The sequence below is a fragment of the Trichomonas vaginalis genome, chromosome IV (genome assembly GCF_026262505.1).
Source record: "Trichomonas vaginalis G3 chromosome IV, whole genome shotgun sequence".
Lineage (NCBI taxonomy): Eukaryota > Parabasalia > Trichomonadida > Trichomonadidae > Trichomonas > Trichomonas vaginalis.
In genome coordinates this window covers 12,339,468-12,364,766 of record NC_067206.1, presented here as the reverse complement: position 1 = coordinate 12,364,766, position 25,299 = coordinate 12,339,468, and the positions used below count along the sequence as shown (strand labels likewise).

Genomic DNA, 25,299 nt, shown 5'->3' with positions numbered 1-25,299 from the left:
TACTCCAGGAGTTGAGTTTAAGTATAAATATTCGAACGAGTATACAAAACTTTCAACAGAATATAAACTTTGTTTGAAATATGTTTTAGTAAATTAAAGCAATTTGTAATATCTATCCAAAACTTCTTCAACAGTATCGAACTCATCTTCATAATGCAAACCTAATCTTATTGACTTGGTGCAGTTTTCACTAACACAATATAGCGCTTTGCGCTCGGCGCCTTTGACGCCTTTTTCTGTTCTCTTGACTGACATAACTAACTCATTTGTTTCATCAAACAGCAACAACCAAAGTTCATGCCCTAATACATAACATTCATACTTTATATTTTTAGCTCTGAGTTCTCTTGTAAGCTGTTGCATTTAATATTTTCTAAAAAGTCAACTTCAACAGTCATTCGCACTGGTGCCTTCAGTTCTACCGGCTCGCCCTGAAAGTCAACTAGTCTGAATTGCATATCTTTCAAATTGTGAGGGCTAATGCGAACCCATTTACCTAAATGAGTTACTATGACAGGAACGTTTGGAATGAACATTGAATTGACTGCATAACAGAAGGATTTATATTCTACTGAACCTTTACTATTAACTCCTGAAATACCTGTGACATTAGCTATTTTTGACTCAATGTATAAACAATTACCATAACATACGTATGGAACAGATTTCATCTCAATCGTTTTGTCAACACTTTTCAAAGGAAATGTCATATGGTATGCACCCAAAAGAAGTTGTACTCTATGACTCATTCGTGTTATCTTAAACTCCTTCGCATAACTGAACTTCAAAACTCCTGCAATAAGTTTAACATTCATTAAGTTTTCTTCGTTATCCTTGTTTATTGTAGTATTTATGAGAGCATTTAACACTCCAGCTAATGTTCCATCTTATATTCTACATTATTGTGAAATCTTATTCGTGCTTCTTTCCATCTATTTTCAAGCTCCATGAAATCTGTTTCGTCAGTTATAACGAATGAAGCAATAGTATTAAAGTCAACAACTCTGAAAGCAAGCGCTTCATTCTGAAGACCTAAGTTTGTTTGTAGCTTTACTGTCCCGTATTCGTTTGGGTCTGTACTTTGCAAATAGAACAACATTTTATTCTCATTAAAATATGACTATTGCTGCATATGCGTATGAAACAAATGAAGCAAGAAGAGCACATGAACTAGTAAACGAAAACTCAACTTTAACCATTGAAGGCAATGATTTAGTCATTGACGATGGAAAAACTAAAAAAGTCATTGATTTCGATACTTTTAACACTTATGACCCATTCATTACAACAAGCAAGGTTCCCATCATAAATGATGGAACGGTGCAATATATAAATTCAACAGTAGATGCCTCATTAGTGAAAGCACTGAATGTTCTCATTGAATTGTTAAAGAGCTTTCGATTTGACGACAACATTAAATGCCTAAAGAATTTAGTCATGAATGAGAAACAAATTCTCGGCGTTGCTGGTAGCAGTAATGATGTACACCTTATGACATTAGAATATTATAACGAACATAAAGATGAACTGAAAGGAGAGAAGGGTGACACTGGACCTCAAGGACCACAAGGAATACAAGGAATACAAGGACCTCAAGGCGAAAACGGTTTGGATGGAAAGGATGGAAAGGATGGAAAAACTGCTAAATCATGGATATGGAACCTTATAAATACTGGTTTAACAGCTGCTTCATATGGAGTTCTTCAATACCAAATCGGAAAGATATGGGCAGTACTTGGTGAAGAAGTTTTAGATGACGTTAAAAATGCTTTGAACTTCATTTCAAATGGTTCGGATACTATTAAAACTTTATCTGGTTGGATGCAAGAAACAAGGAGTCAAATAGATACTGTAAGACGTATAGCAAACAATGCACGTACGGGATTGGATACTTTACGAGAAGCACAAAATACACTAAAGGAAGCAAATGATATTCTTGGCTCAGTATCAGACATGCATGAAGATTGGCTTAAAGGTATTGACAAATCTTTAAAAAATCACAGTCAGTCTATTGCTGACTACAAGAAAAGTATAGATTTTTTACAAAGTGCTATGGACGTACATGATGGAAGCATAAGGAACTTACTTAATGCTAACAATAACTTACCAGGAACTATTAAAGCATTTATAAAGTCCTTTGTAAAACCCGGTGCTCTAACATTTAGGTCTTTGAGAGCAAGAGCATTGAAGTCAAGAGATGCAGAAACTCCAACAGAACCTACAGAAGGAACTGAAACAACAGAAACTCCAGAAGAACCACCAAAACCAACAGCTAATGAAATATTGTTCGAATATTTTCCAAGGTACTCTGTTCTCATTGCATACATTCAAGAAATACTTAAGAAAGCAGACTTGACTTTAGGAGATGATGAAAGTTCTGTATATCTTTCGTTCCAGTTTCAAATAGCAGAACTTTTGAGACAGATATGCTTAATGTATGACAACATCTCTGATTTCACAAGATATGATGACGACCATGACCCCGAACACGGTGAAGAAGAAGTTTTACAAACATCCATTAAGACAGGAAAGGTTTTAACTCAAAGTCTCATTATTGACACCAAAGATGGCGAAGTGGACGTTCTTCAAGAGCTGAAGAAAAATACTTCTTCGGGAGGTGGTGGTAGGCATGAACTTGAAATAAATGAGATAGAAGAGAAATTAGCCGAAAAAGCAGATAAAGAACATAAACACAATATCTCCGATATAAATGAACTTCAAGCTACATTAAATAGTAAAGCGGACAAAAATGAACTTGACGCAATGAACAAAGTTTTGAAATCTCATAAACACAATATCTCCGATATAAATGAACTTCAAGCTACATTAAATAGTAAAGCGGACAAGAACCATGTTCATTATATAAGTTCAGATGAACAGATTATAACGGACTATCATGGATATTTAACACAGGATGAAGAAGTGAAGACGAAAAATGTTAATGAAAGAAGATATAAATTCATTCGTGCTAAAGGTTATGACATACACTGTACTGTACAGTATGACACAGGTATAGCACCACAAACATTTGGTTATAACGCTGAAATTTATGCTTCATACTTCTTTGTTAACGGTGTATTAGTTGAACCAAGATTTACATTGAGAGTTAAGGCAAAAATAACGTTTGAAGATGCTATTAAAAGTAAAGCTGACAAAGATGAACTCGAAGCAATGAACAAAGTTTTGAAATCTCATAAACACAACATCTCCGATATAAATGAACTTCAAGCTACATTAGACAGTAAAGCTGACAAGAACCATACACATAAATCCTTCACTACTGTTAGAGCAGACGACATAATATTGAACTTTGACCTTGGTTCAAGTGCACCATTAGAAAATCCAAGTACAAGCGTAAAAGATACTCTTAACAATTTAGATAAGAGTTGCAGGAATATCGAAGATCATGCCAGAAACTTTGAAGCATATGAACTACCAACAATGTTAGATAAGAAAGCAGACAAAACAGAGCTTCAAACATTAAAGACTGAAATACTTCAAACATTATATCCTGTTGGTTCTATTTATACGTCAATGAACTCAACAAATCCAGCAAGTGTTTTAGGTTTTGGTACATGGCAGCAGATTGTAGACAAATTCTTATACTGTGCTAACTCTTCAAAGCAAACAGGAGGTTCGAAGAAAATTACTGAAGCAAACCTTCCACCGCACACTCATACAGGAACTACAAACACAACAGGTAGTCATTCACATTCAATAACAAAAAGAGGTTATACAAATCTTGCAGCAGGTTCGGATAGACAGGGAATGCATAGATATGATATTTCAAGTGACCCAGTAGATTCAAGCGCAGGTATTTTCTGTGGAACCGCAGGAAATCATGTCCATACTTTCACAACAAATCCAACAGGCTCGGGTGCAGATTACATGCCACCATTTGTGACTGTATTTGCATGGTACCGCGTTCAATGAACGCGCTTGAGCCTGCTTTGCGGACTTACCGTCTTGAATAAAATCTTTAACTTTACATAAATGAGCTTGAAAGAAGTATTCGAACAACATCCATGGAGGTCATTTAAGAAATTCAATGAAGCTGCAAAGAGTTGGGGATTTACTAACAGAGCTGAAGTGAAAAGGTTCTTTGACAAAAATGTTGTACATCAAACAAAAATAAACCCTTACGACTACTTTTTACCAATTTACTCCAACACTCCTGACGCATACCAATTTGACACTCTCATTCAAAGCAGAAAAGGAGGACATAAACCATTCCTCATCTTCATAAATGTTAACACTCGTAAAGCATATGCATATCCAATGAGGAACAAAGGAACTCGTGAAGTGTTAAGAGTTTTACAAAAGTTTGTAGCAGAACATAGCCCAAGTACTTTAACATCAGACCAAGACAGTGCATACCTCAGCAACGAAATCACAGAATTTCTCATTAAGCATAACATAACTCACTACACTACTGAAGACCATAACCATAACATACTCGGCATCATAAACCGCTTCATAAGAACGCTCAGAGATTTAAATCAAGAGCGAGACTTTACCGAAGAAACAATGAAACATTTTCTCGAAGTATATAATTCCTCAACACATTCTACAACAGGACATACACCAAATTCAATGACACAACAACAAGAAGAAAAGTATATACAAAAGAAACGAAGCCAAACACAAAATATCAGAAATTCAACACAATTTACCCTCATTCCTGGTACAAAAGTTCGTGTAGTTCTTGACGACAAACCGTTGACAAAGAAACGTTTAAGGTTAAGTAGAAATTATTATATCGTAGACTCTACGCAAGGTAATGGATATCTTATAAAAGCTGCTGACGACTCCATTGCATTTTACCCTCGTCATAAATTAGTCGAAAGTAGTAATGGCAAACTTGCTGAAACCATTGACGAAGCAAAGCGAGGAGTGGTTATTGAAATACTTGGCTATAACATAAACGATGACACTTATAAAGTAAGATATGAAGGAGGTGTTGAAGATGTTATACCATCTAAGAACTTGAGAGAGTCAAAGCCAACACATCTGGGACCATTAGAGCGGGAGTACTGGAAAGACAAAAATAAGCCAGAAAGAATAAGAAAATTCTTCTAAACTTTTTCATTAGATGTAAATCAGACAAAAATAATGTTTAGGTGAAGAGGTGAGATTTCACCTCTTTTTTCACATGTTTTTTCACCCTCGTGAATTTTCATGAATTTCCTTAAGATAGAAAAAATAAAGTTAGTTTTATTTTTATTTATTTTTTTTATTTTGTATGTAAGAACAGAAATGTCAATCGAAGCAAAAACATTCACGAACAAATCTAATGGCGAAACATTCACAAAAGGCACTTATAACGGTATTGAAGTCTTACGTAGAGACAAGGATGGTTACATTAATGCAACAAAGATGGCAAGAGAAGCAGGAAAGTTAAACCATTTAAACAGATTTCTCAATAGTGCTAAAATACAGGAAATTCTTGAGTTTTGGATGAACGAATACGGTGGAGCCAAAAGTGGCTCGACCTCAAAACAAGCATTTTATGAGCTTACTAAGGGTGTTATAAATGAATTCAAAGGTATTTACATACATCCTGACCTCGTTCATTCTGTTGCTGAATGGTGCTCTGTAAAGTATGCATTTTATGTCAAAGATATTATGGACTCCATAGACAAGAAAGTTCATGAGAAATTAGATGAAGAAGAACTCGAAGATACAGTAGAGAATGCTAAACCTTTGTTTGAAGAAGAAGTTGGAAAAATGTGCGAAAAACAATTAGAACATGAACGTGAGTTATGTTATGGTTATAGAGATTCTCCATACGAACTAGACCAATGGGAACAAGAAAATTTAAAGAGAGAATTTAGAGAATATGAACTCGCTAAGATAGCATTAGAAGCTGCAGAAAAGAAGTTAAAAGTTTGGGGTCGTTTTGTACAAAAATATTGTGAGTAAATGAACTCATTATTTTTGCTGAATTCAGCACAAAATTCTGAGTAAAATGACATATGGCACGTGTCAAACCGTTGAGTTTTCACAAATTTTAAAAATTGCTGCGGAAAGTTCGTCAAAAAAGTGAAGGTTCCCGACGGTTTCAAACCGCCATACTTTACATGAAGATAGTTTACAATGTCAACTAAATATCATGTACGATAGAAACGGTTATGTAAAGTTTACATTTTGTAAAGTTTTGTCCTGATTCAAGACAAGTCTTGTATTTTTTCAGAACAAGTCTTGTATTTTTTCAAGACAAGTCTTGTATTTTTTCAGAACAAGTCTTGTATTTTTTCAAGACAAGTCTTGTATTTTTTCAGAACAAGTCTTGTATTTTTTCAAGACAAATCTTGTCCTGATTCAGAACAAGACTTGCACTTTTTAGTCTGTTTTTCTTGTAAAGTTCTCAAATTTGAGAACAATTGTCCTGATTCAAGACAAGTCTTGTATTTTTTCAGAACAAGTCTTGTATTTTTTCAAGACAAATCTTGTCCTGATTCAAGACAAGTCTTGCACTTTTTCAGGAAATCCTATCGTCCAACTTTACAAACGTCACTTTTTCAACATGATTGCATTTTGGTCGGGGAACAACTTTCTCTCATTTTGTCACTTTTCTATCGTCGTGTTTTGTCACTTTTCCTTCAGGGTGTGTGTCAGAAAATATCCAAAATCTTTATAGCCTCGTATCTCCTTCAATTCTTGACGGTTTGACATGTATGACACACCATTCAATTCAGAATTATGTGCTGAATCTTATGACCTTCATTTGTTCGTGACTTCTTTTCACATATGTAACCATGAATTTTTAACATTTCTTTAACACAGAAAAATAAAGTTAGTTTTATTTTTATTTATTTTTTTTATTTTGTATGTAAAGACAGTAATGTCAACATTAGAGAACACAACAACTGCCATCGTTCATGAAGCCATAAATGAAGAATACGAGTACATACAATATAACAAACAACTTCGCCTCATTCGTTCGGTCAAAGATGACATGTACCAAATGCAAAGTATAATGAATGCTCTTCGTTCTACAAAGCAAGCATATCATTGGTTTGAAAACCAACAGGCAAAAGAACTTTTAGAAGAATTTCCTCATATGATTGCTTCCCTCGGAAAACCGAGGGAAGAGATTCCGTACGAAAATCGCAAGAATTTGGCTCCTGGTTTGAAAGGTTATTATGTTCATAGACTTTTAGTAAATGCTGTAGCAATGTGGGCTTCACCTCGTTATGCTTGTTATATTTTCATGATGTTAGATGAACTATATAAAGCAGAACGTGGAGAGATGGAAAAGAAACTTCAAGCAAAAGATGAAGTCATTGAATCCAAAGACAAAAGCATACAGAAAAGAATACCACGTTCAGTACCAAAAGGAAAGGAAAAAAGCTATAAGTATATGATTTACGCTGAAGAGATGGAGAAAGAAGAAGATAGAGATATGGTTATGTTGCATTTAGTGAGAAGAAACAACAAGAGCTTTTATGACTTAGCTAAAATATATAAATCTGACAGAAACTGGTTCTATCGTGAAAACTTACCGATTTCAATGACACCGAATGAGCAAATAAAGGAAATTGTCAAAAGTACTCTTCCTCAAACACACTATGATATTAAAGGTTGTACAATTCTTACCTTCAAAGAAGACTTACCATTACTGAAGGAAAAAATAACAGAATATTTCGATAACTTCAAAGAGGAAGAATAAAAAAATCTAAGCTAATTTTATTTTTATAAAATTTTATCTCATATGAAAGAACATGAATTTAGAATATTCGGAACTCATGACAGAAGAAGAGAACGAACAACATGTAAAAGATTATGCAAAATTTCTGAAGGTATATAAAGCATTTAAACAATATCTAAATGCTTCTAAAGATTATGCAAAATTTCTGAAGGTATATAAAGCTTATGAAAAAGCGTATGAAAAGTTTATACATTGGGGAATTGTTGTAAAATATCGATATGAAGACTAACCAAAAACATTAACTTTTTGACGAAGTGAAGATTTGCACTTTGTCAAAATTTAATGAAAAACATTAACTTTTTGACGAAGTGAAGATTTGCACTTTGACAAAATTTAATGAAAAACATTAACTTTTTGACGAAGTGAAGATTTGCACTTTGACAAAATTTAATGAAAAACATTAACTTTTTGACGAAGTGAAGATTTGCACTTTGACAAAATTTAATGAAAAACATTAACTTTTTGACGAAGTGAAGATTTGCACTTTGTCAAAATTTAATGAAAAACATTAACGTAAACATTAACGATAAAATTTATTTCCTGTGTTGTTGTCAAAATGTCATGTTGTCAGCATTTTTAAAAGAAGTTAATTAACCTGGTGACATGGTGACGTGGTGACACTTTCAGTTATTCAAAAATATATTTTTGCTTAAATAGCTTCAGGGTCTATTTCTTCAACCATTTCACTTCCTTCGTCAATGTCAATAGAAGCTTCTTCAACCTTTGGTAAGAATTTCTGTATGACATCTTTGTTCGTTATTGTCTTCAGAGATGAAGGATAATATTTCACATTTGTTTCACCTTTCTTATATTCTTTCTGTTCGGAAAGATTCATAGCAATACTGAAGAAGTCAATGTTAGAGTTCTTTATGACAGTATAATGAGTATCTTTGACATTCACGAAGAAACCCTTTTGTTTCAAAACTACTGCTAACTCTTGTGAAGTATAACGTTTGCGGTCAATGACGATAGCTAATGGTCTGACATACTGACCAAACTTAGATTCTTTCACAAACTTCTTGTTAAAGATAACATTGACGTTTGAAGCATTATTGAACTCATTCTTGATGGCAGTAGCGAGAGCATTGTATGAAAAGAACTTGCAATCTTGCATGTGTTTCATTAAAATAAAAATATTAAATTATTTTGAAAAATAACTTAAAAAAAAATCTAATCTAATTTTTTCAAAAAAATATTTTTTTATTTCCTACTAAAGATGTATCGGAAGTTGTCTAAGTTAGAACACTCGGAAATAAAACAACTTCTTACAGAAGCTAACATAGATGTTGCAAAACATTACGCGACAAACAAAAAATCACTCGCTGACTTCATTAAAGACTACAATGGTGAAATAAGTTATGATAGAATTCATGAGTTCATAAAGCCGCAACGCGGCGAGGACGAAGTCCATGCAAGAGCATTTCCTTTAAATGACGTTGCTATTGACTTATATCATAGACGTTCAGTATCTCATGAAGTAAGGCGTGAAATGTTTGACATAACAAATGCAAACGTTGGTGAAACAAGAAGAAGAGACGACACACTGAAACAACAGAGAAGAGAGATGTTTAAAAGTGCTATAGAACAAGTTCGCAAAGCTAACGATGTCATTCGTTCCATTGACGACAAACCAAAAGAAGGTGAGAGATGGTTAAAGAAAGATGAAGAGAATAGGAAGAGAAATGTGAAGTCAGGCAATAGACTCATTGACTTTAACATCGAAGCTTTTGATGAACCAAACAGAGAATATTTACACAAACATTTCGGTAAGGTTTTCATGAGACTCTTAGAGAAGATTAAAATAAACTCACAACAGAGATGGATGGTATGTTATAAACTTGGTGGAAAGTATGAATGTTCTACGTTAAACCTCAATAATATTGGAACATTACTACATCAGCTCTTGAAGGAGAACTTTATATCAGAGATAGAAGCAAATGCTGCAGGTATTGTTGAAATGCACTATGACTTCTTCTTGACAAACATAAAGAATCTTACCGAAATAAAGATGTATGATTTAACAGAATATGAAGGCTTAACGATGTCAGATGTAAAGAAAGGCAAACCAAAAAAGAGACCATATAGAGATGAAAGCACACTGACAAAGACAGAAAGATTTTAACAGACTTAACAAACAGGGAAACAGATATAGATGACTTCTGGAATGAAATCCTTGGTGAAAAGAAGTTTTATAAGAAGAGAAGCGGTCAGTTCTGGAAGTATCTTTGCACATTACCTATAAATCTTGAACGCTACCAAATCTTCAATGAACTGAACAAAAGAACTGCAACACTTATGACAGAAGACAATTGTTTCGTTTATGCTTGCATTCAGGCTGGAGTAAATGAAGAAACTATTGACCACATGAGAGAAGTCATTCGTGTTAGAGACTTTCCTCAAAGTAAAGTACAAGAAATTTCTGACGCAACAGGTATAGCATTTAATGTTACCATTGGTTACTTTAATGACTCAAGACATAATGAAATAAAGAGATACATACCAAAAGAATGTGAAACTGTTCGAACTATTGACCTACTTCTTGTTGAAGACCACTACATGCTAAACGAAAGACTTCCAATGACAACATACTTCGCAAAATTACAAAGAAATCTTGAAGGAGTGTGGTGGAATGAACATTGAGAAACAGATGAAATTATACAAAGAGAGAGAAAAATATGTAGTTCGTTATGATAGAACAACACCGTTATGGGATGTTATGAAAACATTGTGGGAGTGCAAATATTTCGAACCTATTTCTTATGGAGAACTTTTCACATATACGACTGACTTATATAAACAGAACCTTGCACCATTTAAAGATTTGACATATGCTCCAAAGTATTGTGTACAACTGAAGAAGAAAGCAGTCAAAAGAAGTAAATAAAAATAAGTGCAAGTTCATTCCTGAGCACGTTTTCTTTGCTGACTTTGAATGTAGTACCGATGGCTTTCATAAAGCTTTTAACATATGTTACGACAGTGAAGATGGTTCAGTGAGTGAAAGCATTTGGGGTCAGAACTGTGCAACAGAATTTTTGGAACGACTTCCTGACAAGAGTTTAATATATTTCCATAACCTCAGTTATGACATAAACTTCATCTTAAGACACATGACAGAAGTGAAAGGAACTCCCATCATTAAAGGTTCACGAACAATGCAAATAACTGGCTTATATAAAGGAAGGGCAATTATTATAAAAGACTCTTACAGTGTTATAAATAAGAAGCTTAAACTATTTCCTGCTATGTTTAACTTACAAACAGGACCGAAAGAAGTATTTCCATACAACTACTACAGCAGTGTTTTGTTAACAAATGACAACAGAACTGGTGTCATTTCTGAAGCATGTAAGTTTATCCAGGATGTGGATACGTTCATGAAAAACATAGATTCCATCAAAGGTTGCAGAATAGATGAGAACCACTTCGACTTAGAAAAATATAGCACGTTTTACTGCAAACAAGATGTAAGAATTTTAAGAGAAGGTTTTGTTAAGTTCCGCAATGACATATTGAAAGAATTTGATTTAAACGTTTATGACTACGTTAGTATTTGTTCAATTGCTAACAAATTATTTGAGAACAGAGTATACTTCTCGAATGGAAATCTTTATGACCTCTCAAATAAACCAAGAGAATTTATTTCGAGATGCATTCAAGGTGGAAGATGTATGCTGTCAGATAACATGAAACAAAAGAGCGAAAAGAAACTCATTGCTGACTTCGACGCTGTTTCATTATATCCATCAGCTATAGCAAGACTTTATACTTTAGAAGGTATTCCAAAGGTTATGAAGAAAGAAATGTTAAGCACAGAGTATCTCATGAGACATTTATTCGATGACGACCAAAAGGAACCCATTGGTGAAAAGTTTATGTCTGGCTTCTTTGTTCTCATTAAGATAACAGAGATTGGAATACATAGACACTTTCCTTTAATAGTTTGTGACCCTGAACTAAATCCAGAACTTAACGTTCCCAGAAGTTCAAACACTTGCTGTTTAATGTATGTTGACCATATAACATTACAAGACCTCATAAAATATCAAGGTGTCAAATGTGATGTGTTGCAAGGATACTATTACGATGGAAACAGAGATATTAGAATAAGAGATGAAGTAAAGAAGTTGTTTGAGTTAAGGTTAAAGTATAAGAAAGAAGGAAATCCTTTGCAAGAAAATATAAAGCTCATTCTGAACAGTATTTATGGCAAAACTATTCTATCTCCTATTGAGTCAAAAATAACCATAGTAGATGACAAAGATGCTATAAGATATGCCATCAGAAACTACAACCATATAGTGAAGTTCGAAGGTTTGGATGGTTCAGATAAAACTATTTTCAAGCTAACGAAAAGCATTTGCAGACACTTTAACTTCTGTCCACTTGGTGTTAACATTCTGTCTATGTCGAAGAGAATAATGTGTGAAGTATTCTGTACTGCTGAGGACTTAGGAATGGACATCTTTTATAGCGATACGGACAGTATGCATCTCTACAATGAAGATATCCCTCGTTTAGCTGAAGAGTTTGAGAAACGTTATGGAAGAGTTCTCATTGGTAAAAACCTTGGTCAATTTCATAGCGACTTTGCAGAAATCACACCTGGAAAACAAAGTTTAGCATACAAGTCAATATTTTGTGGAAAGAAGACTTACATAGACTTACTCACGAACGATTTAAATGAAGTTGCATTTCACTGCAGAATGAAAGGCGTGAAGCAAGATGTTATTGCTTTAACCGCTAATGAAATGTTTCCTGACTCTGTTCAGTGTTTCTATGATGAAGATAAAGGTTTAATGGTTCCGCAAGGAACAATGACAAAGACTCTGAGTTCAGTTTAATGAAACTTTACAAAGCACTTTATGACGGTCAAGAGATTGGATTTGACTTATGTAAGTCATGTCAACCTTGCTTTGAAGAGAAGTTTAACTTTTCTATTCAGACTAAGACTTCATTCATAAGAAAGCTTAAGTTCTGAGGTCATGAATGAGAAAAATAATAAGGTCATTTATTTTTGTCAGCAATGAGGTCATTCGTGATAAAAATAAACTAGCGGCAAGGGCGAAGCCCATGTGGTCATTTACAATACTGCGATGGTAGAGTTTAAGAGTTGTGCTTCAATGTAGAGACAGTCCTTATGGTCTGGAGGTAAGAACACTGGGCAGTTATGGTCATGAGTGGAGAACATGTCTATCCAAAACTCACGATTGAAGCCAGTTAATTTATAGTATTTAGGGTTAGGAAGTGGTGAAGTTCTTGTATGACCAATGAACTCATTTTCAACTCCCTTACTTAAGTTTGAATATAATATAGCTTGCTTTCTATCCCAAATGCCAGGTGTTACAATCTTTGAAAATTCATTTTTCCTCGGAAGCATTGCATCATAATTGAAAACATTCTTGAAGTCTTCATTGGGTTCAGAGATTTGAAACTTATACGTAATGGATTTTCTTTCTCTTTAGCTACTTCATTGAATGGTGAATATATAACAAACTGACAGTCATGTGTTCCATCTTCATTTTCATTAAATTCATAATGAAAGTCTATAAGTTGTGGCTGACTACCTTCTTCTTTCAGTTGTGCAAGAAACTCACGTAAAGGCTGTAAAGTTTGTACTTCAATGTTAACTTTTTCTCGAACATTCATTAAATGAAATCATACATTGCAACAATGTTGTATCGTCTTTAAAGTATTTGTATATGTGAATGTTTTGGGCGCTTAAAGACTGTTCGTCATTTTCTATCTCGACTTGAAGTATAAAGTCAACCTTTCTGAAAGCACGTGTTATATACATAGATGTTATGCCAATGTACTTCTCTTCATTTATGTTCACAATCCAGTCTGTTGGAAACTTAAACGTTACTCTGTTCCCCTTTATTTTGACGTCAGGGTTTTCACTACTGAACGCAACAGATAAAGGTATTTGTCTATACATTTAATTCGATAAAAATAAACCATTTACTCTTTCTTTGCTTCAGCTTCTTTAGCTTTTGCTTCAGCTTCTTCTCTAGCTTTCTTCGCCAGCAAACGTGGGTTCTTTTGTCTTCCAGCAGCTAATGCAGCAAGTTGTTTTTCACTAAGTTTTCTCTTTGGTCTCTCTGGCTTTTGTTCTTGTTTTTGTTCCTTCAGTTCGGATAAAATTTGCTCGCGAATTTCTTTCTTCAATGCTTCAACATCTATGACCCCTGGGTCTTGTCCGTAGGCTTGTCTGAGTCATTTGACTGCAGATAAAAAACAAAATTAAAACTTTAACCGATGTAAAATGAGCTTGTCAAAATCAGAGCGAGAGTCTATTATATTAAATGACGCAAGAGGAATACAACATCCTTTCTATTACGTAAGTCAGAGTAAAGATGGTAAAATATACGTAAGAAAAAGAAAGGTTCCATTAGCGAATGCAGAAAGCGACAACATTAAGGTGTATGGCAAGGGTGAAGTCCACGAAGCCCATTAAGCTTCTATTCAAACTGAAAAGTCAATAGAACAAGAAGAAAAGAAGCCAGATGTACTTTCAATAACGAACCAAGAGCTTATTGCAAAGTTCGTGAATTTCATTGAAAAACAAACCGAGTCAAAGAACCTGACCCGCCAGTGAAAGAAGTTGAGACAAAAGAGAATGTACAGTTCATTGAAAATGTCAAGAAACAACTTCCACCACGAATGCCAAGAAGAAGAGTGAGAATAATGAAGTAAATAGATATTTTTATCTGAAGTAAATACATGCAGAACGAACAGCTAAACGAATTTACTCCAGCAGAGCATATTCATCAGATTCGCTCATATTTCGATATCATAGACAATGCAGTTCAAATTGGTGACACTAATAGAAAATATTCTGACGCAAAGATTCCATCACAACCTGGAACTGCTAAAGATAACACATGGGTAACATTCAATCTCTCACCTCCTGGTGAAAATATGTTGGACCTTTACAATACATTCATTACGTATAAAATGGAAGGTCAATTTATTGTAGATAAAGAAATTGGTTCAGGTTCCAATAAAACAAACCCACCAGGATTTTGGATTGGTTTCGATGACGCTTTCTATGCAGTTGCTGGATATCAAATCCTTGCAAATGGTCGTATCGTATATTCTCAAGACAACGCAAGAGAAGAAGCATATATAACTTCAAACTCACAAACTACCGAACAAATAAAGAAAGTAGATGTTTTCTCAAAGACTCGACATGAAGATGTATGGAGTCATTCGGGAACATGCAGAACAGGACAAATTGTTAGTGGTCCAATTACAGCAGGAAAATCATTTGATTTTAAGCTTCGTTTAAGAATTCCTGTTAGAAGATTCCTTCCATTAGAAGCTATTCGATTTATTCCAGCTTTTGCAGGAAACATTCAGCTTAAAGTAAAGTTCAGTAGCGACGCCTTACAATGCACATCTATATCTGTAAATGATATCATTGCTTTCAATCCAACTCTTAAAGTTGCATTTGCTTCAGATTCAAATCCACCGACAAATAAATTTGTTCCATGGAATGAACCATTCACTATGATAACGAAGGCAGTAGAAGCTAGTGGAACAGTTACTATTACAACTGTAACCCAGCAACTATTTCGAACAAAGATGGATTTTAATGAATGTTTCATTCATCCAAAGTCATTCTCTTTAGACCCTAACATTTATACAGAACTTGTAGAACATTATACAAACGAGGCTTTATGTTTTCCTGTTAAAGTTATGGATTGGATTCCTATGGACGGTTCATTCTCAAAGAATACAGATAGTTCAAGTGCAACATTTACAGCAGCTTATACGCCTATTAATGTTAAAAGTATTTGGGCACTATTTAGAAAGAAAGACAACTATTATGTTAATTTTGAGAACCCTAAGTTTAAATATCTTCAGCTTTCCATGGGAGCTTATGGAAATATGCCTGCAGAACCTGAAAAATCATATGGACCTGTATTTTATGAAATGGTTGCGAACGCTTGCAATACAAACAATGATATGATTGGATTTAATGAAGATGTTATGAGGTCATTGGTGGATGATGGTAGTGTGGAACATAAATGGGATAGCTATGACAACACACATTTCTTATGTGGTTTTCCAACAGAAGTGGACTTTTGCTTCCAGCAAGGTCAAACATCTACTGCTCCAATAACATACAAATTGTCTGTTAAAGGACCTATTGAACTAGCAACTGAAAATGTACCAAAGCCACTTATTGGATTTATGAGGGATTGTTGCTTTGCCATTCAGGTGCGTGCTAATGGAATCCCAATAATAAGATTAGATGACTATAACTTAGCTACGGACGACAGTGAGGAATAAAGGATGAACGTTTATTTTTAAAGCTTATAAATGAGTTCTTCATCAAGCTCTCGCGAACCTTCACCATCTATGAAACAAACTTTACCAAACGATTATGGAGCACCTATTGAATATTTCTTACGAGCTGCACAATGGCAAAGAGCAGTTCACCAAGGTTAGGTGTTCCACCAGCTCCTGTCAAAAATAGCATTTGGTCAAGTCCTTATATAAGATATGGTCTCCCACTAGGTTTGCTAGCTACAGCAGGAGCAGTTATGATGTTGAAAAGAAATAAAGCAAATGTTATAAATAATACTGAAGTAGCTGAAGTTAAACAAACTCCAACACCATCACAAACAACACCTTCAATAACTCCTGAACCTATGGAAGTACAAACTCCTGTTCAAAAGTCAACTCCTAAACCGACTCCAACATTTAAACCAGAACCTACTCCTCAAATAAATCGTAAAACTCCTGCGTTTCCTTACTGAAAAAATAACGTTATTTTTTATTTAATATTAAAATTTTTATTTGATTGAAATGACAAATAAAGTCACTGAAGCAATGAAACAAAAGTTTTTGGTAGAATACATTAAATCAGGAACTATTCCAGAAGGTTTTTACATTCATACTATGAAGGATGGTAGAGTTCAGTTTAGAAAGATAAAGCAACCATTAGATAAAGAAGGAATTTTGAGAAAGATTAAATTACATGAAGACAACATTGCTGAACTTAAGAAGAAGTTAGAAGAGTTGGAGAAAGGAAGAGAGTTATAAAGCAATGAATTCAACAGGGTTAGAAATGAGGTGAAAAAAGAGGTGAGATCTCACCACTTCACCTAAATTTATTTTTGTGCTATGTTTTCATACGCGTGAGGGTGGTGATATCATTAATTTTTAAGTTTATTTTTTATTTTACTGAAAATTTTTATTTGGATGTAAATGACAGAACAAAAGCAACTCATTCGAATTCCACAGTATAACAAACATACATTTAAACATTTATTCTTCCTTCCTGAGCATAACATGTTCTTTCAAATACATCCGAGACCAGTTGACTTTTCATTGACTGTGTATAAAGATAGAAATAGTTATATCATTAAACCATATGATGACGAAGGTAAGTTATGTAAATTGTACGTTAAGAAGTTAGAGAAAGTTTATGGCTTCAAGTATGACTACAATAGGGTTAACACTGATGATGAAGATATTGAGGAAAATTTATGAGAACATTAGTGAAGTCGTTAGTGAGAACGATAGTGAGAACGTTTATTTTTTACATTAGTGAGTTCGTTAGTGAGGTGAAGTGGTTGGCGGTTTTGTAAATATTTAAGGTTAAATTAATGTTGTCGTTTGTGTTTGTGTTGTAAAATATACGTTAACGGTTTTGTAAAGTGTCAAAACGTTATGTTGGGTAAGGTGGAACGCAGTGCCGCCGTACCCAACATAACCATACTAACTAAATCAACTATTATTTTTCCATGTTCTCCTAATTGTTGATATTGTGTGTAAAGTTCATTAATGCTCATTGGTAAATTCACTTGATAAAGCATAACGTTCAACTGTTGACGACTAAAACCACTGAAAATGAAAAGGGTGGACAGGTTTGATTTAATGTTTGTGCTTAATGCTTTGAAATATTGAACAGCCATAAAGAATGAACACTGAATGTGTCGACATTGAGTTAATAACTGATTAAAATATGATTTCTCATTAGTTATTAGTTTTGATTTCACGGCATCATCTAGAAAAATTAGTGAATGCAAAAATTCTCTATCAAAATTTGAAATAGAAAGTGTTTCAAATAATTCATCCCGTTGTTTATCAATAATTTTATCCTCTAATCCTTGCTTCTTGATTGTATTATATAATTCTTTATACATTAAAAAGTTTTTTAAATAATCTTCTGCTTCTTCTTGTGATAAATAAATAATTGGAATTTTGATTAAATGCTTTAAAGATTCAAATGTATCATCTGAAGGTGAACCTGAACGGTTGATATAAATTAACACATGTGAATAGGGGGAAGTGTTAGCAATAATGATAATTTGTTTTTAATATCGTTAATGTTTTACCTTTATTTTGTTTACCAATGCTGCAGTGATTGAATTTAAGTAACATTCAGAATATGGAATTTTCATTAATTTTTCCTTAGATAGAGCATTTCTATTATCACTCAATGCTTCATTAATCATATCTATCTATGTATTATATACTCCTGCTAATTCTTCATAAGGGTGGATGAATTTAAATCCATTTAATCAAAAATAAATTTATAATTTTAAACATTTCTATTCATCAATATTTCATCATATGAACTTCTATACTGTGGTGGTGTACCTGTTGGATGATATTTCAAACCTTCATCCGGTGTCCATGTCCAATACGTAGTCCTAGTAAACCAAACCTGAGGAGGATTTGTCACCTTGAACAGTAAGTGTCATTTTCACCCTGAATGATTGGATAAGCTTTCACTTGTACTGTAACTTGTGAGTTGAAAGTTTCTAATCCATCAAAGAATATACCCGCTCCATCACGTTGAACTGGAATAGTGCATAAAATGAAGTTTGGTCTTTCCATGTTCTAGCTAATGGTATGCCATTATCATCATTCAGTGGTCTAGTTAATGAGTCCTCGTATTCTTCCGTGCATTCATTCACTCCATCTAAATCAGAAGCTTGAAGCATACGTGTAAAGAATATGTCGCCCACTGTGGTCATCGCTTGATCGGGGAAGTTTCTGGAATCTATAGTGACCTGAAGACCTCGAAGCATTGGATTTTCTAAAACCGTTCTTTGCATTGCATTCTTCGGAAATGTTAACACAACATCTGTAACATTATGAAGAGCGTATGAGAAATCTGAGCTAATACCTTCAGGAGTGATGCAACCTCCATTTAGTGAACGAACGTCAATATGTTGAGCTGGAATCATGAATGGATCTTCCTTACTAAATAAACGTGGTATTGCTTTAACTGATTCTTCAATTAAACCGTATCCTGGTGTAATGCATTTATCCTCTAAAACTTCCATCTTTGTGCATGAAATAATAACGTTATCAACTGTTGCGTCAGCAGATGTAGCGGCTAAGCTTGTAATTAATTTGGTAGGAAGTCCGATTTTTGGAATTTGCGATCATATTTATAAACATGATTCATAATCTTTTTCATAATTTTCATCAGTTATCTTTTCATAAACGTAATTTTGTAAATCAGCAACTCTTAACGGGTCAACCTGACAAAATACTAAAGTATCCCTGAAAACATAATATTTAAGAATGATTTCACCAAATGATTTAGGATAATCATCGAACGCCTGAAATGCTAACAAATCATTTACCGGAATAATCATATCAAAAGTGACATCAACTTCTTCATTTGCATTCTTGAAAACTTCTGAAGGGTCAATATATTTACCACATACTGAGTTATCATATTTTTGAACATTATTATATAACGAATGAACAAACTTTTTAACTTTCCTTTCTGATTTTGGTTATATGTTGCAAATGCGAAAGATTCACGGCGCAATCCATCTGAAGATAACCGGCATCACCTCTTTCGGTTTCTACTTCTAATTGTTTAAAGCTTTGATTTGATGATTTGTAACCAACGAATAAACGCATGCATTTAAAAGCGGCATCACATGTGAAAGCTTTATTTGAAACTAGAGTTGCTTTAACTTTGCGTTTAATATATGTGTCACCTAATTGGTTCACATCATGAGCCGGATTTGTAATTCTTAAATGAGTTTGTTTATCATCAAAATATGGAGCATCAGAGTCATAGCATGAACTTTCAAGTTCTCTATAATATCTTCTACCGTCATTCTTTGCGAATATTTCATTTATCTTTTCGAATGAATGAAACACATTTCCATTAATCGGTTTAGTGTTTGGCACTAAATAGTTAGTCGTCATTTATTAATAAATAAAAAATCAAAATTAAAAGATGAAAATGAATTTTTAATTTTAATGAAATAATCAGAAATGGCTGCAGGATTCTTTAAAAAATTATGGGATAAAGTAAAAAGAGGAGCGCATAAAGTTTGGGAAACAATGAAGAAAGGAGCAAATTGGATATTTAAGAATAAAGAAGCAATTAGTGACATTGCTGAATCAATAACGCCAAAAGCTGCCCCAATAAGAGAAGTTTTAAATAAAGGAGAAAAAGTTTATCAAAGACTTCAACCGATACTAAGATAAAAATAATATTTATTTATTTTTCAACTATCTACCCCCTATTTTATTAAGTATTCCTTCAGCTATTCCACCAATTGCGTTACCTGCTTGTGCTCCCATCGCCGGATTACCTGCTTTAGTACCTAATACTCCACCTATGATAGTTCCTGCTGTTTTCGCTACTGGTGCCAAAAAGTTTGCAACGGGTTTAATAATATTTTTATGAACCCAACCCGCAGCTTTCTTAATTCCATCCCATAATTTTTTAAAGAATCCTGCAGCCATTTCTGATTTAATATTAATTAAAAAATATATTTCATCACTTATATTCGAGAAAGGGACAGACTAGCCCATTGTCACTTTTTAATTTAGCAAATGAACGCTTATGGAGTGGAGTTTTTGGGTAAATCTGATTTGCTTATAAATGAAATAAAATCAAAAGAAACCATATTGGCATTATATTATGCAAAAATAAATGATCTTACTTAGTACTTTTAAAGTTAATTTCAGAAAAAATTTGACACAATGGTATCCGGCACATACAAGTGGTGTACAACCAAAATATAAGTTGGTTTAAACATATATTGCTATATCTCATGATCTTACTTAGTACTTTTAAAGTTAATTTCAGAAAAAATTTGACACAATGGTATCCGGCACATACAAGTGGTGTACAACCAAAATATAAGTTGGTTTAAACATATATTGCTATATCTCATGATCTTACTTAGTACTTTTAAAGTTAATTTCAGAAAAAATTTGACACAATGGTATCCGGCACATACAAGTGGTGTACAACCAAATCTTCGACTCGATGAACTTGTCATCGAGTTATATTCCAGTGTTGTTCCTTCATTCCTGATTAAGTTGCAAATTAAAGGTCTGGATTCAGAGAGAAGTGTTAAAGTTATCAAAAAAGTCACAAGAGATTTCGAAGAAATGACACAATTTAAAAAAGTCGAATGCATCAGTATGCTTGAAGCTGTTCAGAAAGGTCTGAAAAATGATACACTTGATCCCAACATTGTTTACTCAACATTAAAAATATTATTGCAAAGAAAACATTTGATTTAATAAACATTTAATTTATTATAATTAATTTTTTATTACAGTATAGTAAAAAATGCTATAAATAAATTATTATATTTTATTAAAATGTGACTTTTAATAGTAAGTGAATAAAATAAATCAGGAATTGGGAAAGAAATAAGGTTAATTAAAAATAATGAAAATTACAAGTTTAAGGTTAATGAAAAAGTGACAATGGGCGAGTTTGTCCCCCACTCCTTATATTCTAATTTTTATTTAATGATAAATGAAACCGATTTTTAAAATAAATGAAACAGAGAAGGAAGAAATAAATGAAAGTGAAGATGTTCAACAAAAAATAAACATTGTTAAACCAATTACTGAAATAAAAATTTTTTCATCTGTTGAAGAATTTAATGACTATTATGCTAATAATAAAAAATTATTTGAAGAATTGACAACATGTAAATTGAATAAAATGTTTAAAGTTGATGGATTCAAAATTTCAAAAATAAAGGGGGTGGTTAGTTTGAAATCTATTCCTCAATCAAGAATCACCTCATTAATGAAAATAGATGATTTAACAAAAAGAATAGAAGAGATTGAAGAAAGAATAAATCAAATAATTGATATCATAAATTCAAATAATCATTAATTTCAATTTCTTTTTCTCGTTTATGAGGTCTTTGATTATGACTTTATTGATTTCATAAATTCAAATAATGTTTAATTAATCGCGGAATATCTGACATCATCTATATATAGCTTCTTTTTTTATTTTATTTCATTATGTTTGGGCTGAGTGTAAATGTCTGAGAGAGGGTCAAAGTTGGAGAGAGGGTCAAAGTTGCTATTTGTCACTTTTCCACAAGAATATAATGGGGAAAAAGTTATCATATAGTTGATCTCATTCACTGAGGTGAGAGATGCATGTAGTGTAATGTGATAAACAGTGGGATTGCTGGTCTAAGTCCTAGGTTCGAGACAAATTGGCTTCATTTTTCTCTTTTTTAGTGACGTAAACTATTCAATTTTTGTGTTCTCCATTCAAATTTCAGAATTTTTTTTGCAGATTTCACGCTACATTCGAAGTTACCTTTTGTAACAACCACCACCGCCTACGAAAGACGAAAGTGTGTCACGATTTCACCCGGAAATCCGACGGTTGTTTAAGAGTAAGCACTTTTGGCACCTACTCGTAAATGTCTTACAATTTTGAAAATTTTTTAAATCTTGATTTATTCAAAAACGTAAGAATAAAAACCGTAAGAATCATACATTTTTTACTTCATATGTTAAAAAAAATGATACAAAATCGTTCAATATTGTATGAATTCTTACGTTTACAAAAAAAGTCACACAACCCTTCAACATATACTACTCTTAATCATCTTCAATAATTCTGGAAAATAAATATAAGAATCATTTGAAATCAATCAGAAAATCATAAGTATTATGTTAACAATATTTAATTTGAATTATATTATTTCATTCTTGAGTTTTCTGTATGAATCTTTTTTATCGGTGTCAAAAATTTACGATCACATTTTTCCGATCGCATTCAATAGAATTTTTTTTTCGTTCATTTGGTTTTAACATATGACCTTGCCATTCTTACCATTCTTACTTTATAATAAATATCGTTTTCTTGAATCCGAATGGCTCATTAGTGAAGAAGATGGATTAAAGAAATACGCTTTAGATGTTAGTTACGATGAAACTCAAAAAGAGTATCGTTATGTTGCTTGGAAGAATTACCACGAAAATGATGGAGCACAAACCCTCCAAGCTAAAGATGCTATTGTTTTTTCCGGTAACTTTACTGTTACTAAAACAAATATTTCTGGTAAAGTCTTCTATCCACAAGGTTCTAAAATGCACGAATTCTCTACAGTTATTGATGACAAAGGAAATGAAAGTTATAATATCCAATTAATGTTATCAAATTATGTTTCGGTTTCTATTCGATTGACCAACATCTCATATGCCGAAATAAGTATTTCCCAATTAGGTAGTAAAGAATTGATGAAGTTCACAGCGATTGGACATCCAAAACATATTTATAAATTAAGACTTACAGCATCATGGATCACATACTTCGCTGTCACAGTTTTCTTGCTATTACAGATCAGATCAATGATCAAATTATTCAAACAAAGCAAGGAAGATGATCTTAAAACCTTTGCAACACAAAATACGAAATCCAAGGATGGAAAGAACAAATCTGATGAAGGAAATGACGGATCTAAAAATAAAAATACCAAAAAAGCAAGTAAATCAAATTCAAAAAAGAATAAGGCAAATAAGCAAAAGAATGCTTAAAGCCCGCTAAAATATACAATGACTTATGATGTTTCTTATCTTATTTAATAGAATAAATTTAATATTTATGAATTTTCTTATTTTTTTTTCTTAAATTCAATCTATAATGAGTTACAATAATATAAATTTTCTCATCAGATTTCAATGCCTATGCAAATGACCTTAATATGCTTCATTTTATTTCTATAATCTATGAATGATCAAAAAAAATATCATCAAGAAAACACCAAAAACTCTCAGAAAGAAAATTCAGAGACTCTCGTCATGAAATAAATAAACATAATTTTTTCATTCAAAAATTTCATGCCGAAAACAAAACAAACTAAAGAAGGAGGAAGAGATTAATGGTGAAAGTATATTTATTAAACAAAAATTAATTTTCAAAAAGCCATAAAATAAAAAACAATATATCTATAATATAATATTAAACTTGTTGATTGTTTTCTGATGAGTCATCAACCTGGGCTCCAATATCGTTTTCAATTGGGGAATCCATTGGAGATGTGTAAGAATCGGACTTTCTATCCTTTTGTTTCTGTTCTTTTGAGTTTCTCTTTCCATAAACATTAAGTCCAATTCCACTGGAGATAATAACAATGGAAAAGAAGTGGTAGATTGTAAATTTCTTGTCAGAGAACAAAAGGAAGGAAAGGCAAACTGTAAATGCCTTTCTAAGAGATGTAACCATAACAGCAACAACAGATCCAAATGATTTAATGATCAAATAGACAAATTGAATACCGATAGCACCTAAATATGAAAAAAGAACGATACTTACAACCAACCCTGGGTTCTCTGAGCATTGTTTAATGCCTTTTGTAAATTGTCCAGTTGGAACTGATAATCCACCGACAAGAAAAGAACCAATTAAGTAAATAATTGCAATAACTTCATCTTGTGGGGCTTGGTATTGAGAAAATGCTTTCTCTTCGAGATTTGAAGCAAAAGCATCTGCGAACAATGAAGCAATAATGGCAATTAATCCCATGGCGTCGATTTTATTATGAACTTTTTTGTCACTCATTGAAATACCGATTAATCCTGCAACGATAAGGAAAACAGAAACAATTTCTAGTATGGAGTATCGTTTCTTAAGGAAAAAGAAGCTTCCTAGCATAACAGGAATTAATTTTGAGGACCTAAAGAGTACCTGAGTCGGATAAGTGATTCTTTCTAGTGAGAAATTTGATAATGCTGTCGAGCTGACCAATGCAAACGCTGTAACAAAATAAAACCAAAAAGGCGCATGCAATTTTGACCTTCCTCGGAATAGATTGTAGAATAATTTGAATGACAGAGATGCATAGCAAAGAAATTGAAGGAACGTTAAAAAGAGAGACTCGTTAAATTTGTATTTCTTAAAAATCTTTTCGTGAGCGAATCCTTGTAACAAGAATGAACCGAAAACTCCTCCAATACCAATGGCCAATATCATCCATCTCGGAAATGATGATAAATCAAAGCCAAAAATAAAGGTTTCCGATTCCATTCTTCCAAAAAAATTTTTAGAATTTATGAAAAATTCAGTACGTTACCTGATTGAATTTCTTCGATCATTCTCATACAAAATATGAACGACTAGAAAACTTTTTTTGCACTACACATACAGACTAATAAAATTAACTCATCCTTTGAAGGAAAGTAAGTGTTCGTGGAAGATTGACCAGATCATGATTTGATGCAAAAAGAGGTGTATTGAAGCCTCTGCACATACACATTCATATGACTATCTGATTATTAACGCAGGTCTTCTTTTCATTTCTCACATTATAAATCAACTT

The 25,299-nt window shown here is 33.1% G+C and overlaps 15 protein-coding genes and 1 pseudogene across 16 annotated transcripts, besides 4 other annotated features; 13 read left to right on the top strand and 3 right to left on the bottom strand.

Moving 5' to 3' along the window:
- Positions 1-18,123: part of a mobile genetic element that runs on past the window's edge.
- On the top strand, positions 1,117-2,223 carry TVAGG3_0077510 (organellar and viral DNA polymerase type B; the record flags this gene model as incomplete). The annotated part of the gene is made up of 1 exon (XM_051221930.1): positions 1,117-2,223. A coding segment is annotated over one exon (1,107 nt), but the record flags the coding sequence as incomplete, so codon positions are not given.
- Positions 2,434-3,241, top strand: TVAGG3_0077500 (keratin-associated protein family; the record flags this gene model as incomplete). The annotated part of the gene is made up of 1 exon (XM_051221929.1): positions 2,434-3,241. A coding segment is annotated over one exon (808 nt), but the record flags the coding sequence as incomplete, so codon positions are not given.
- TVAGG3_0077490 (phage tail repeat-like family) lies at positions 3,535-3,933 on the top strand (the record flags this gene model as incomplete). The annotated part of the gene is made up of 1 exon (XM_051221928.1): positions 3,535-3,933. One exon carries the CDS (start codon positions 3,535-3,537, stop codon positions 3,931-3,933), a length of 399 nt encoding a protein of 132 aa, XP_051106914.1.
- TVAGG3_0077480 (uncharacterized protein) lies at positions 5,257-5,922 on the top strand (the record flags this gene model as incomplete). The annotated part of the gene is made up of 1 exon (XM_051221927.1): positions 5,257-5,922. The coding sequence occupies one exon, from the start codon at positions 5,257-5,259 to the stop codon at positions 5,920-5,922; it is 666 nt and encodes a 221-aa protein (XP_051106913.1).
- TVAGG3_0077470 (KilA, N-terminal/APSES-type HTH, DNA-binding family) lies at positions 6,845-7,672 on the top strand (the record flags this gene model as incomplete). The annotated part of the gene is made up of 1 exon (XM_051221926.1): positions 6,845-7,672. One exon carries the CDS (start codon positions 6,845-6,847, stop codon positions 7,670-7,672), a length of 828 nt encoding a protein of 275 aa, XP_051106912.1.
- Positions 8,361-8,834, bottom strand: TVAGG3_0077460 (uncharacterized protein; the record flags this gene model as incomplete). The annotated part of the gene is made up of 1 exon (XM_051221925.1): positions 8,361-8,834. One exon carries the CDS (start codon positions 8,832-8,834, stop codon positions 8,361-8,363), a length of 474 nt encoding a protein of 157 aa, XP_051106911.1.
- TVAGG3_0077450 (organellar and viral DNA polymerase type B) lies at positions 8,928-9,736 on the top strand (the record flags this gene model as incomplete). Its single annotated transcript, XM_051221924.1, has 1 exon — positions 8,928-9,736. A coding segment is annotated over one exon (809 nt), but the record flags the coding sequence as incomplete, so codon positions are not given.
- On the top strand, positions 10,822-11,777 carry TVAGG3_0077440 (organellar and viral DNA polymerase type B; the record flags this gene model as incomplete). The annotated part of the gene is made up of 1 exon (XM_051221923.1): positions 10,822-11,777. A coding segment is annotated over one exon (956 nt), but the record flags the coding sequence as incomplete, so codon positions are not given.
- Positions 14,435-15,314, top strand: TVAGG3_0077430 (uncharacterized protein; the record flags this gene model as incomplete). Its single annotated transcript, XM_051221922.1, has 1 exon — positions 14,435-15,314. A coding segment is annotated over one exon (880 nt), but the record flags the coding sequence as incomplete, so codon positions are not given.
- Positions 15,587-16,009, top strand: TVAGG3_0077420 (uncharacterized protein; the record flags this gene model as incomplete). Its single annotated transcript, XM_051221921.1, has 1 exon — positions 15,587-16,009. The coding sequence occupies one exon, from the start codon at positions 15,587-15,589 to the stop codon at positions 16,007-16,009; it is 423 nt and encodes a 140-aa protein (XP_051106907.1).
- Positions 16,040-16,479, top strand: TVAGG3_0077410 (annotated as a pseudogene). Its single transcript has one exon. A coding segment is annotated over exon 1 (440 nt).
- Positions 16,529-16,765, top strand: TVAGG3_0077400 (uncharacterized protein; the record flags this gene model as incomplete). Its single annotated transcript, XM_051221920.1, has 1 exon — positions 16,529-16,765. The coding sequence occupies one exon, from the start codon at positions 16,529-16,531 to the stop codon at positions 16,763-16,765; it is 237 nt and encodes a 78-aa protein (XP_051106906.1).
- Positions 18,124-19,459: 1,336 nt separating the features above from the next.
- On the bottom strand, positions 19,460-19,906 carry TVAGG3_0077380 (uncharacterized protein; the record flags this gene model as incomplete). Its single annotated transcript, XM_051221919.1, has 1 exon — positions 19,460-19,906. The coding sequence occupies one exon, from the start codon at positions 19,904-19,906 to the stop codon at positions 19,460-19,462; it is 447 nt and encodes a 148-aa protein (XP_051106905.1).
- A 69-nt stretch (positions 19,907-19,975) lies between these two features.
- TVAGG3_0077370 (uncharacterized protein) lies at positions 19,976-20,191 on the top strand (the record flags this gene model as incomplete). Its single annotated transcript, XM_051221918.1, has 1 exon — positions 19,976-20,191. One exon carries the CDS (start codon positions 19,976-19,978, stop codon positions 20,189-20,191), a length of 216 nt encoding a protein of 71 aa, XP_051106904.1.
- A 307-nt stretch (positions 20,192-20,498) lies between these two features.
- Positions 20,499-20,536: a terminal%2Cinverted (terminal inverted repeat of MuDR-5_TvMULE4 transposon ID:TVAGG3_0077360).
- Positions 20,499-21,453: a mobile genetic element.
- Positions 21,416-21,453: a terminal%2Cinverted (terminal inverted repeat of MuDR-5_TvMULE4 transposon ID:TVAGG3_0077360).
- A 1,319-nt stretch (positions 21,454-22,772) lies between these two features.
- Positions 22,773-23,552, top strand: TVAGG3_0077350 (uncharacterized protein; the record flags this gene model as incomplete). Its single annotated transcript, XM_001319939.1, has 1 exon — positions 22,796-23,518. One exon carries the CDS (start codon positions 22,796-22,798, stop codon positions 23,516-23,518), a length of 723 nt encoding a protein of 240 aa, XP_001319974.1.
- Positions 23,553-23,864: 312 nt separating this feature from the next.
- Positions 23,865-25,021, bottom strand: TVAGG3_0077340 (3'-phosphoadenosine 5'-phosphosulfate transmembrane transporter protein; the record flags this gene model as incomplete). Its single annotated transcript, XM_001319940.2, has 1 exon — positions 23,943-25,007. One exon carries the CDS (start codon positions 25,005-25,007, stop codon positions 23,943-23,945), a length of 1,065 nt encoding a protein of 354 aa, XP_001319975.1.
- Positions 25,022-25,299: the final 278 nt, after the last annotated feature.